At 44.0% G+C, this 13,851-nt stretch overlaps 1 protein-coding gene across 3 annotated transcripts in view; it reads left to right on the top strand.

Moving 5' to 3' along the window:
* Window positions 1-12,320, top strand: part of LOC123746350 (integrin alpha-5) — a 161,650-nt gene extending 149,330 nt beyond the window's left edge. For all 3 annotated transcript variants that reach the window (XM_045727813.2, XM_069314766.1, XM_045727810.2), the window contains 3 exons: window positions 486-564; window positions 1,379-1,597; window positions 9,772-12,320. In XM_045727813.2, coding sequence (XP_045583769.1) covers window positions 486-564; window positions 1,379-1,597; window positions 9,772-9,843 — 370 coding nt within the window. In that variant the 3' untranslated portion in view covers window positions 9,844-12,320. The remainder of the gene's footprint in view (window positions 1-485; window positions 565-1,378; window positions 1,598-9,771) is intronic.
* The last annotated feature ends 1,531 nt before the right edge of the window (window positions 12,321-13,851 follow it).

Below are 13,851 nucleotides of genomic sequence, written 5' to 3'. Positions count from 1 at the left end.
GGTGGACTGCCTTTTGCTGTCCTAGGTACCCCCACATGACGTCTGAGGAAACATTATTGTGTAGTAAGAACGAAACTACACAGGTGTCAGTAAGATTACAGCTTTCCACCAGGGAACAGTAAATGGGGTCAGGTACGGTCAACAGATAGCATTAACATCGTCACAGATGATATCTTCCATGACCGATGATCACGTTCCTTAAACGATGATATGTTCTGTATATAAAGATATCTTCTTTGAACGATAATATTTTCCATGAATGATGTTATATTCCATGAACAATAATATCTGCCATAAACTTGTTAACTGTTGAAGGGGGACTGGAAGAAAATAGTGAAGCATTCTAAATTTTCAATATTGCTAGCTTGCAGCTTTTTCAATTTTGAAATGAGTGAATGTTTGAAAGCACTTGTGGAGCATTCTACAACTTTAGAAACACGTAGTGATTAGAAGTGACGACGCTGAGCTTGTCTTGTGTTTATCAGGTGCGAGGTGAGCAATGTGAGGCGCGAGGGGAAGGTCACCATACACCTGGAAGCAGTTATCATCCCTGACGCTCTCAAGGTGAGTCCTCGCCACCTGCCGCTCTCAAGGTGAGTCCTCGCCACCTGCCGCCCTCAAGGTGAGTCCTCGCCACCTGCCGCCCTCAAGGTGAGTCCTCGCCACCTGCCGCCCTCAAGGTGTGTTGTAACCCGTCCTCTTAAAAATAATATCGCTTTTGGCTCGTATGCGCACTATGGCCAAAAGTGGACGTAATTTAAAATGAAATCGGCTCACGAAAATGACGTACTGTCCCGTTCTCTGTTTGAGTCGTCCAGCTTACTTGGAAAGGTTAGGAGAGGAAACTTTAAATTAACGTTTTTCATAACGTTTTGAAACTTTATGAGAATTTCCTGCCCACCTAACCTATCACAGGACCCTTTACGAACTGTTGTTGAAAAAAAATCTCATATTTAATTTTATTTGTTTTCATTTTCAAATTACGTCCACTTTCGGCCATACGGGCAAACGGCCAAAGACGACGTTATTTTTAAGAGGACAGGTTGTCTCACTTCTCTCCACCTGCCTCCCTCAAGGTGAGTCCTCGTCACCTGCTGCCACTTAGTGAACTTTCTAACTTCTAATTTATTTTTTATTTTGGGAGTAAAGTTAAAACTTTATTGCCAATTAATTTCGTTAGTAAATATAATCATCGATTTCAGCAAAATAAAACTTTAAGGTGGTTTATTTTTGAAGTGGCTGAGATTATTTTCATAAGGTGGCCACAGGCAGCGACACAACACATGTATCTTCACTTTCGAGGTATGCACCTCTTACCTCGAGTTTAAGAGCACTGAAGCCTTACGAGATCCAACACACACCAGTGCCTCCTTTTCAGGGCATGAGTGGCACTGTGAGACTGGAGTCGTGGTGTAGGGCTGAGGTGGAGTCCCCCAGCAGGAGCCTGGTGGCGGGGACACTTCTGGTGCAGACTATGGTCCTTGGGACCCTCCTGGCCCTGCCTCAAGAGGTACCCAGCACCCCTGTTTGGGTGCTTGTTCTGGCATCCCTCGGTGGGCTCCTGCTTCTGGCAACTCTCGTAGCTGGTCTGTACAAGGTTAGTTGGTAGGTTAGGCTACTTTGATTCATTTGTCCCTATCAACAAATAAAAGGAATTGTCTGGGTGTTCCACTGCTCTCCAGCTGAGTTACACCTGCAATGTTTTCCAATTTGTAGAGCTATCTGTCCCTGTGTTAAATTATATTTCACCTTTGTAAACACACGTTAATCACACTGTGTAAAAAGACACCTCGAACACTGTTTATGAAGGACAGACGTAAATCTGTGTATTTATGTTTGTAGGTTACATTAGCCTTCTGTGGAGGAGGACAGAACAAAATGTATATATGCTGGTAAGTGCTGGTAAGTGACCACGTCTGTGGTAGAAAATAATATTAAGAAAAAGTGTCAGTGGCGCAGTGGTAAAACACTCGCCCGGCGCTTCGCGAGCGTTTTTCCCTGGGTTCATATCCAGACTGGGGAGGATTGACTGGGCGCCAATCCTTAATTGTAGCCTCTGTTGACCCAGCAGTGAATGGGTACCTGGTTCTTAAACGATTTGGCGGGTCTTTTTTCGGAGAAAATTAGGATTAAAGACCTGCCCAAAACGCTATGCATGCTAGTGGCTGTACAAGAATGAAAGAACTCGTGTACATAAAAATACTAAATAATAATAAATAAAAAATCTCTTATGTGGGACAGTGCTAGATGCTTTCTAGAAGTCTAGGCAATATGAAGACAAACCGAACCTTCCTGTAATAGGTTTTGTCAGATGCCACTTCTTACTGACTTCATGTTTGTAATTTGTGAGAAATCTCACCATCTATACAGGCTCCCCTTGCATTGTTGTTGCACCTTACAAGAGTATTCCTGAAGTCCCGGTTGAGCCTGAGCTTTGAAAACTATGAATTCTTCAATGTTTTTTCCACTTCTCGATTCTGATGCATTTGTTTCCTGTTCCTCGACTACTTTTACAGATTGTCTCATGTGTGCTTGAGGGTGTAACTGTGTGTACTCACCTATGCGTGCATGTTGAGTGAGGATCAGCTCTGGGCTTCGCCTTTCAGTCGCCGGTTGTATATTGCATGATTCTCAACCCTCTTATGTAACATTCTTACACTTGAAACTGTGTATAGAGGTACCCACATGTACATTGTCTTGCTAATTAATTCATCTTTCTCACTAATTTTTTATTGAAGAAATACTGTATGTGGTCACCTAGTTGTGCTTGCAGGGTATCTTGTATGGTCATCATGGGCTAATGGTGTCCATCCGTACCTTGGTTTTACAGTTGAATTTAATTCTGCATTCTGCAGAATTAAAAATTATACAGAATTTGTATAATTGCCTTTTCACGATACCTGTGTCTAACTGGACTAGGAGTGGCGACTTCAAACTAGAGTGTACTACAAAGACTCAGACCTGCACTGCTATCTACTGTATACGTCCTGTCACCCGACATCCCTTAAGAGATCCCTTCCTCTCTTTGGGAAGTCGCATCAAACAGATAACAAGTGTTAATATGAAACTCGAGAAGGATGGCGAGAAATCGACAAGTTATGGCAATGGACTGAAGGCACTCTCACTGACCACCTAGCATGGAGCCAATTCCCTTCAATCCTCCTCATGATTGCTTTGAAGAGGGGTTTACTGCTACAAGACATGTTTTCCTTCCCTCGCTCTCGAAGATCAGTGGATGGACAGTGATTGGGCACCAACTCCATTCTAATCAACTCTAACCTAAATATAACCTATCCAGCAAACCGAAGATGATCTTCTTCAGACTGAAACGCAAGCAGTTACAGAAGCTTTATCGGTTATGAAACAAGCCTTAAACTGACTGCTCTTTCAAGTACTTTACAGGGGATGCTTGTCAGTGATACTGGTCTGTAGTTAAGTGTCTCTTCCCTATCTCCTTTCTTGAAAATTGGTACCACATTTGCCTTTTTTAAGCAACTGGGCAACTCCCCTTCATAAGTGATTCATTAAAGATCCTTGCTAGAGGCACGCTGAGGGCCTGCGCTGCCTCATTTAGTATCCACGGTGATACTGTGTCTGATCCAACTGCTTTAGTTTCATCCAGTGTTGTTAGCTGTTTCATTACCTCCTCTGTTGTCACTTCCACATCTGATAGTCTCTCATTTAGTGTGGAAAAAATGCAGTGATAGTTTTATGATGAGAACTACTTAGGACTTGAACTGCACTAAATTAAAAATTGCTGAATGTAAAATTAATACTACTAAAAGTCATTAGCGGGAATTGTAAATCCAACTCCTCTTGTCTATGGCTATGTAGTAATTTAGGTTGCTTTTTCGCTTTGATTGCAATATCATTCTCATAATTTCTTTCCAACACCCGTCTTATGTTAATGTAATCGTTCCTAGCTCTGTTACATCTACATCTGTTACATCTGTCTTCTGTACTTCCTCCACGCCCTCCTGCTTCTCACTTTTGCTTCCTGACACTGTCTATTAAACCATGGGTTATTATACTCCCTCCTGCTTTTTGCCTTTACTGTTGGAATAAATCTCTCTTCAGCCTCCTTGCATTTCCATATGACTTGGTACATCATATCTTGCACTGTTTTTTCTTTAACTTCTTCCTCCCACTGCACTTCTCCCAGGTAGTCCCTTATCCTCCTGTAGTTCCCTTTCCTGTAATCAAGTCTCTTTTCTCGGACCTCTTGTCCTTTGGTCACAATTTTAAGCTCCATCATGTAGTCAAAGACTAGGACACAATGGTCACTGACTCCTAGTGGTATCTCATGTTCCAAATGCTCAATGTCTTCTACATTCTGGGTGAAAATGAGGTCTAATAGGCTGGGCGTATCTCCTCCTCTTTGCCAAGTGTCTTCCTTCACATGCTGTGTTAGAAAATTCCTGTCAGTAACGTCTAGCAGCTTCGCTCCCCAGGTCTCCTCCCCGCCATGGGAATTCCTCGTTTCCCAATATATCTCTCTGTGATTTAGGTCCCCCATGACCAGCAGCTTCGGTCTCATTCTATGCGCTATAGTTGCTGCCCTCTGCAGTTCATCTATACATGCCTTGTTGCTGTCCTCATACTCCTGCCTGGGCCTTCTACTGTCTCGTGGGGGATTGTAGAGTATCAAGATTACAATCTTCTTCCCATCCACTGTCAAAGTTCCATGTATGGAGTTCGTGCTTTCATTGGTACCCGGATTTTCCAGCTCATCAAACTTCCATTTCCGCTTTATTAGGAGTGCCACTCCTCCTCCCTGTCTCTGTGTCCTTTCTTTTCTTATCACCTGGTACCCCTCTGGAAAGATTGCATCCGAGATCATGCCATTTATTTTAGTTTCCACTATTGCCACTATGTCTGGGTCTGCCTCACTAACTCTTTCTTTTATCTCTTCTGCTTTATTGGATAATCCATCAGCATTGGTGTACCAAACCTTGAGACTCTTCTTGGAAACTCTGGTGCCATAGTTCCCCCTTTCACCGGGGGTCTGGGGGGTACTAAGGGATGTCTGGGGGGTGAGTGGGGGCTGTGGGGGTGTCTGGGGGGGTGCTAGGGGGTGCCTGGGAGTGCCTAGTAGGCGAATGGGGTCTGGGAATCTAGGGGGTAGGAAGGGCATAATGGGTCTTAAAGTTAGGGAGTGGCATAAGGGGGTTGGGAAATAGTGAGACTGAGAGTCAGATAGAGGTTGAGAGGTTGGGGGGGGGAGAGGGATATTGAGGGCAGAGGGCTGAGAGGAGAATGGCGCATGGGTGCTGAGAGTGGAAGACAGGGTATATTAGTTAGGGGGGGGGGGAATCGGGGATAGGTGGGGGTTTTGGGATAGAAGAGGGGAGGTTATCTTGAGGTTATCTTGAATTGATTTTGGGGCTTTAGTGTCCCCGCGGCCTGGTCCTCGACCAGGCCTCCACCCCCAGGAAGCAGCCCGTGACAGCTGACTAACTCCCAGGTACCTATTTACTGCTAGGTAACAGGGGCATAGGGTGAAAGAAACTCTGCCCATCGTTTCTTGCCAGCGCCCGGGATCGAACCCGGGACCACAGGATCACGTGTACAGCGTGCTGTCCGCTCGGCCGGCCGGCTTCCCAGGGGGAAGAGGGAGATGGGGGAAGGTGTTAGGGGGGCACAGGTGAGGGGGTTAAATGTTGGCTGGAGGTGCATAGGAGGGGTGAGGGTTGGGTGGGGTTTGGGGGTGAGTGTAAGAGGGGTGCAGTGGAAGCTGGGATGGAGCAGATGGTATTGAAGGCAATGGGGTAGCAGAAGCAGGGGGTAGTAGGGGAGGGGGGATGGGAAGGTGGGTTTGGGGAGGGCATGGCTTGACCCACTGGGGTCGTTGACAGGTGTGATGTAGCAGGGGCAGGGGCGTTGTTGGGGAAGTGCAAATGTGGAAGGGGCAGGAGGGGTTTTGGGGGGATGTGGCAGGGAGGTTTTGGGGGGGGCTGAGACAGGGGGGAGGTATAGGAGGGCTGAGTTGGGGAGGATGTTATCTAGGAGGTGACCTGAGAGGTGACCTGGGAGGTGACCTGGGAGGTGAGGCTACCTGATAGGGTATGGTGTCGTGCTTGTCATCTATTCTTGTGGGCTATTTGCTCATCTTTCGTCATTAATTTCTCAATAAACACATTGTAATGGGTTTCACTTCCTCTCAGTAAATGCTTGTTCCTCATTATGTACTCCACAGCCTCCTCATTGGAGAATTGCACCAGAACAGGTCTATTCTTGGTACAATTGTAAGGTCCAACCTGACGGCTGATATCCACCTCGTGTTCTGCAATTCCTGCTCCAATACATCTCAATATCTCATGCAATTCATATTTTTCCGTCTCTATCCTTTCTCGTCTTGTTGGTGCTCCAGATTCGAATCATCCTTGTATTATAATGGTCCTTCTCTTTAGTAATGCACTCTCATGCTGGTAGCCTGTCCCCTGCGGATTCCCCATCCCAACCGCACTCACTAATTCATCCCCCACTAATCCTCTGTCCTTAGCCATGCTGTTAATCCTTCCTAATTCGTTTGTGATCCGAGCACATTCCCTCTCCCAGTCCTATCTTCCCTTCCTAATCTTTTCCTGAATATAGAGCATAAGCTCCTGTTTCTGCCTCTACTGCATCCTGTATTTGCTGAGATAACTCGCTTTTTATCCCTTGGATTAGATCCTCCATCCAATCGCTCCTTCTCTCTACAAATTTCCCTATTAATTTGTCTATAAATCTGTCCTCCTCCTCGTCCCTGCTGGTGATTGACCTTGAGCCCCTTCCTCCATACACATACTCTGTGTATGGAGTCAGCCTCCACCACATCACTTCCTAGTGCATTCCATTTGCTAACTACTCTGACACTGAAAAAGTTCTTTCTAATGTCTCTGTGGCTTATTTGGGTACTCAGCTTCCACCTGTGTCCCCTTGTTCGCGTCCCTCCAGTGTTGAATAGTTCATCCTTGTTTACCCGGTTGATTCCCCTGAGGATTTTGTAGGTTGTGATCATGTCCCCCCTTACTCTTCTGTCTTCCAGTGTCGTAAGGTGCATTTCCGTGTGTGTGTGTGTTTGTGTGTGTGTGTGCATGTGTGTGTGTGTGTGTATGTGTATGTGTGTGTGTGTGTGTACTCACCTAGTTGTGTCTGCAGGATCGAGCATTGACTCTTGGATCCCGCCTTTCGAGCATCGGTTGTTTACAGCAATGACTCCTGTCCTATTTCCCTATCATACCTGGTTTTAAAATTATGAATAGTATTTGCTTCCACAACCTGTTCCTGAAGTGCATTCCATTTCCCCACTACTCTCACGCTAAAAGAAAACTTCCTAACATCTCTGTGACTCATCTGAGTTTCAAGCTTCCATCCATGTCCTCTCGTTCTGTTACTATTCTGTGTGAACATTTCGTCTATGTCCACTCTGTCAATTCCTCTGAGTATCTTATACGTTCCTATCATGTCCCCCCTCTCCCTTCTTCTTTCTAGTGTCGTAAGGCACAGTTCCCTCAGGCGCTCTTCATACCCCATCCCTCGTAGCTCTGGGACGAGTCTCGTTGCAAACCTCTGAACCTTTTCCAGTTTCATTATATGCTTCTTCAGATGGGGACTCCATGATGAGGCGGCATACTCTATGACTGGCCTTACGTAGGCAGTGTAAAGCGCCCTAAATGCCTCCTTACTTAGGTTTCTGAATGATGTTCTAACTTTTGCCAGTGTAGAGTACGCTGCTGTCGTTATCCTATTAATATGTGCCTCAGGAGATAGATTAGGTGTTACGTCCACCCCCAGGTCTCTTTCACGCGTCGTTACAGGTAGGCTGTTCCCCTTCATTGTGTACTGTCCCTTTGGTCTCCTATCTCCTAGTCCCATTTCCATAACTTTACATTTGCTCGTGTTGAATTCTAGTAGCCATTTCTCTGACCATCTCTGCAATCTGTTCAGGTCCTCTTGGAGGATCCTGCAATCCTCATCTGTCACAACTCTTCTCATCAACTTTGCATCATCCGCAAACATCGACATGTAGTACTCTACGCCTGTAAACATGTCGTTAACATATACAAGAAATAGAATTGGTCCCAGCACCGATCCTTGTGGTACTCCACTTGTTACTGTTCGCCAGTCCGACTTCTCGCCCCTTACCGTAACTCTTTGGCTCCTTCCTGTTAGGTAGTTCCTTATCCATTCTAGGACCTTTCCCCCCACCCCCGCCTGCCTCTCGAGCTTGAACAGCAGTCTCATGTGCGGTACTGTATCAAAGGCTTTTTGGCAGTCCAGAAATATGCAGTCTGCCCAACCATCTCTGTCCTGTCTTATCCTCGTTATTTTATCATAGAATTCCAGAAGGTTTGTTAGGCACGATTTCCCTGTCCAGAACCCATGTTGATGTTTGTTCACAAACCTAATGTTCTCCAGGTGTGCAACCAGTCGCAGCCTAATTATTCTTTCCAGTATTTTACAGGGGATGCTTGTCAGTGATACAGGTCTGTAGTTAAGTGCCTCCTCCCTATCTCCTTTCTTGAAGATCGGCACGACATTTGCCTTCTTCCAGCAACTGGGCAATTCTCCTGACATAAGTGACTCATTAAAGATCATTGCCAGAGGCACGCTGAGGGCCTGTGCTGCTTCTTTTAGTATCCACGGTGATATTTTGTCTGGTCCAACTGCTTTAGTTGCATCTAGAGTTGTCAACTGTTTCATTACCTCCTCTGCTGTCACCTCTATATCTGATAGTCTTTCATCTAGGGTAACCCCTTCCAACAATGGGAGCTGCTCAGGCTCGGTAGTGAACACTCCATGGAAACTGGCATTCAGTGCCTCGCAGATTTCCTTGTCACTTTCAGTATATGCCCCCTCTGTCTTCCTTAGTCTTGTCACTTGGTCGTTCACCGACATTTTTCTTCTTATATGACTGTGTAGTAACTTGGGTTGTTTTTTCGCTTTGATTGCAATATCGTTCTCATAGTCCCTTTCCGATGTTCGTCTTATGTTAATGTAATCGTTCCTAGCTCTGTTGTATCTGCTTCTGCTGTCCTCTGTTCTTGTCTTCTGTACTTCCTCCACTCCCGTCTGCTGGCCATTTTTGCTTCCTGACACTGTCTATTAAACCATGGGTTATTATATTCCTTCTTATTTTTTCCCTTTACCGTTGGTATAAATCTCTCTTCGGCCTCCTGGCATTTCTGTATGACTAGGTCCATCATATCTTGGACTGTTTTTCCTCTAATTTCTTCCTCCCACTGCACTTCACCCAGATAGTCCCTTATCCTCATATAGTCCCCTTTCCTGTAGTCAGCTCTCCTTTCCCAGATCTCTTGTCCCATGGTCATAAGTTTGAATTCCATCATGTAGTCAAAGACTAGGACACAATGGTCACTGGCCCCTAGAGGTATTTCATGCTCTAAATTCTCGATATCTTCTACGTTCTGGGTGAAAATCAGGTCTAATAGGCTCGGTGCATCTCCTCCTCTTTCCCTTGTGTCTTCCTTCACATGTTGTGTCAGGAAATTCCTGTCTATAACATCTACTAATTTTGTTCCCCACGTTTCGTCCCCTCCATGGGGATTCCTTGATTCCCAATTTATCTCTCCATGATTTAGGTCCCCCTAAAAATTTAGGTTTAGGTGTGTGTGTGTATGTGTGTGTATGTGTGTGTGTGTGTGTGTGTGTGTGTGTGTGTGTGTGTGTGTGTGTGTGTGTGTGTCTCTAGAGGCATAGTCCGATGAGATATAATTTAGTAATTACTTCACATTTTCTGAAAATTTAAATAAGGCATCATTTTATCAGGTGGGATTCTTCAAGAGGATTCGGCCACCCAAACAACCCTTGGAAGACCCCCAGATCATCAACAAGGAATAAGCCCAGTTAAAGATGACGACCCCAGATTATCAACACGGAATAAGCCCTGTTAGAGATGACGATCCCCAGATTATCAACACGGAATAAGCCCAGTTAGAGATGACTTGACACGGAATAAGATGATCAGAGATGACAACACGGAATAAGCCCTGTTTAGAGATGACGACCCCAGATTATCAACAAGGAATAAGCCCAGTTAGAGATCACGACCCCAGATCATACAGAAATGGGCCCTCTCGGAGTATGTCAATATTCTTTCTTAAAATATTGTAATGCAAATAATTGTATAAGTTTCTTCTTTGCAAACATAAAAAATGTGTAAGTACTTCATTCTTAAAGATGTACTGCCAGAAATCTTAGCCAAGTATCTAAAGTTTGTTTACTGTAGGTGAAGCCTGGACATGACTGTAAAGCTGCCGCCCAGTTGGGTGGGTGTGGAGCAAGACTAGTAACTGTGTAACTCACCATAGATGTAAAGTGCCTTGTATAGTGACTGTTGTGAGCCTCTTGTTGCATCATTTGTGATATAAAAAGGTTATTGATATGTATATGTATTTGTGTACCTGTATGTTGATATATGTTCATGTGTATGTACTATTTTCAATTGTGTAACTAGCTTCACAAGATTGTCACTAGCTTAGCTAAACGAAGCATTATGTGCTTCTGTAACCCTTTCCACCACCACGGGATGGGTATGGGGTGCATAATAAAGAAATTCTATTAAACGCAAACATTAGGTAAAAAAACTTGTTTTTGATTTACAGAACTTACAATTTATGAAATTCTGATATTAATATCAGTTCCTAAAATTTATATAAAGATTTACACCTCCATTTTGCATTTAAAATTCTTGAAGGACTCAGGGAAAACAGAAAATAATATGGGTTAATGAAGAAAAATCCCTCAAATAGCCTGAAACTTAACATTTTAAATAAGCTTTTTTGATGCGATGGCGCATCAAGGCCAAATGAATTATATTATTTGCATAGTAACAAGCTTGAATATTTTATCTGAGAATAATAGTCAGAGAGAGAGAGGTTAAATTTCCTGATAAGTATAGAGATTTTAAGCAAAAAAAAAAAAATGTTCTAACATTTCTATAGTAAAAACTCAATATGACGTTCATCAACCCAAAATGTTACGTGACCTAAACCATCGTCATGACATAAATGTTAAATGACGTAGGGGCCTAATGGGCTGAGTGGACAGCGCTTGGGATTCGTAGTCCTGAGGTTCCGGGTTCGATCCCCGGTGGGGTCAGAAACAAATGGACGGAGTTTCTTTCACCCTGATGCGCCTGTTCACCTAGCAGTAAATAGGTAGCTGGAAGATAGACAGCTGCTACGGGCTGCATCCTGGGGATGTGTAACAAAAAGGAGGCCTGGTCGAGGACCGGGCCGCGGGGACGCTAAGCCCCCGAAATCATCTCAAGATAACCTCAAGAAGAAGGAATTGTCAAAGAGTAAATATACAGACACCCTTCTGCTTACTGTTCAAACTGCATTGTTCCACTTACAGCCTACACTTCCTAGAAGAATGTTCCGATTTGATGATCATGGGAAAATTTGCCTCCCACCATGACAGGTCTTTTGGTAAATTCCTCAGTAATTCCCACTCGTTCGACATTTGTACACGTATGATTGCCTGCTTCCATATAGGCACCCGGAGTAATACTGAGGAAATTTTGAATGTGTTGCTTAAATAGTGTTACATAGCCATGCTGGCTTAGCACTTCTGGATAATTTCCTAACCTAAGCTAGGCTTTCCTAATTAATCATAACATATTCTTACCCAATAAAATGCACATGCTCTGTGAACTAGTTGAAAATATATGCGTTTGTTTGGTAAGGTAACTCAATCGAATTTTTTTCCTTTGCTTTAGTATTAGTGTATTCTATATACTCTGTACTACAATATTCCGAATGAGAGTTTTGTAACCAACTCTGTGCATGTTAAGATGTATGATTTATCTGACTCCTTCAGTACAAAATATAGGCTCAGTGTTCTTCAAGTGGTTCATTGTTCATTAAGGTGTTCTGCCACTTGGGGACACCCGGAAATAATGGTGTTGCCTTCATTTACCTGCCGGATAATAAATCTCATTACCTAATGGTAAAATTAAAGATAAGTATAATGTAGCATGCACTGATACGGTTATGTACTGTTAATTTAACCTAACCTTTTAATTATGATATCTTGTCACATATGAATTATATCATAAACAATAACAAGATTGGTTATTATATCATTTATTATTGTAATTTTATCTATTGCAAAATGTGTACTTTAATTAATTTGTAGACAACTGCAATATATTTCACTTATTTATCAACGTAGTTGATTATATTTAATTAAGTGCCAAATAGCTTTCACTTTCTGAGTTGAGTTTAAAAGCCTATGGTATGACTGGAATCCTGAAATAGAACAATCATCCCTTTGTGTGTATTTATATCTCAATAAACTTATTTCAATTTCAATCAGTAAAACACAAACATCTTGACAAGGATCCCTGACCTAACTAAGGTATCAACAGGACGCACCCTTAAACTTTGTCAAAGGAATCCGGGTGCGCAAAGTCTTTGATCATCTGTAGATTTATGGTAAGACTTTGTTTAGGCCTTTCAGTGGACTGGGTACTGTATTTTAATTTAGTTAACTGATGAAGTGGTGTTTTTTTTAGTGCTATGACGTCTGGCTCCTTCAGCTAGTGGCGTCAGTGTGGCCAGTGGCTACTGGTGTGGCGTCAGTGTGGCCAGTGGCTGCTGGTGTAGCGTCAGTGTGGCCAGTGGCTGCTCGTGTGGCGTCAGTGTGGCCAGTGGCTGCTGGAGTAGCGACAGTGTGGCCAGTGGCTGCAACCCGTTCTCACACAAGACAGCACATATATGACTTAATGCTTAAAGTCAATATGTTGAATGTGATTTAGTACATATGTGATATATTCCCAGTTACCTTTTTTACCAAGGCCCAAACTCTTCCTCACGTACCAATTTACGTCTCACAGTACCCATCCATAAACGTAGATAGCAGAATAGTCGTGATTGGTTCAATTATAATGAAAATTGTAGTTTTCAGGTCCCACATGGGTTGTGAAATTTACCTTCTATTGTCCATGCTCTTATAATATTACAGATCAACTATATCCTATTGAAGACTCGTAGTTTTGTTTTGAGAAATATTAGTTGTTCTTAGTAAATTATAATAAGCACTATAAATTATTACATAGAATAACAGTGCTTCACCAATCAATATTTTATACCATAGTTTGTGCTTTAAACTTCTTTAAAGAATGTTTTGTAGGAACGCTAACAGAAAACGATGTTACGTTGGAATGTTTATGGGGTAAACTACTGCAAACAGCATGGTATGGTATCTACTATACCAAATATTGGATGGGTATAGGGTCCAATACCACCTGTTAGGTGGGTAAGGGGTCCAATACCACCCGCAGGATGGGTATGGGGGTCACATCCACCCACAGGATGGGTATGGGGATCACTTCCACCCACAGGAAGGGTATGGGGTCCAATACCATCCACTGGATTTGTATGGCGTCCACTACCACCCACAGGATGGGTATGGGGCTCACAACCACCCACAGGATGGGTATGGGGTTTAATACCATCCACAGGATGAGTATGGCGTCCACTATCACCCACAGGATGGGTATGGGGCTCCAACCACCCACAGAATAAGTATGGGGTCCAATAACACCCACTGGATGTGTATGGCGTCCATTGCCGCCCACAGGATGAGTATAGGGTCCAGTATCGCCCACAGGATTAGTCCACTGCCGCCCACAGGGTCGGTTGGGCTTCAATACCGCCCACAGGGTTGGTAGGGGGTCAACTGCCGCCCACAGGTTCGGTAGGGGGTTCACTACCGCCCACAGGGTCGGTATGGGGTCCACTGCAACCCACAGGGTCGGTATGGGGTCCACTGCCACCCACAGGGTCGGTATGGGTCCACGACCGCCCACAGGGTCGGTAGGGCGTCCACTACCGTCCAAGG

This window comes from Procambarus clarkii, chromosome 80 (assembly GCF_040958095.1).
Source record: "Procambarus clarkii isolate CNS0578487 chromosome 80, FALCON_Pclarkii_2.0, whole genome shotgun sequence".
NCBI classification, from domain to species: Eukaryota; Metazoa; Arthropoda; class Malacostraca; order Decapoda; family Cambaridae; genus Procambarus; species Procambarus clarkii.
The sequence above is the reverse complement of the archived record's forward strand: the minus strand, read 5'-3'. Positions and strand labels throughout refer to the sequence as shown.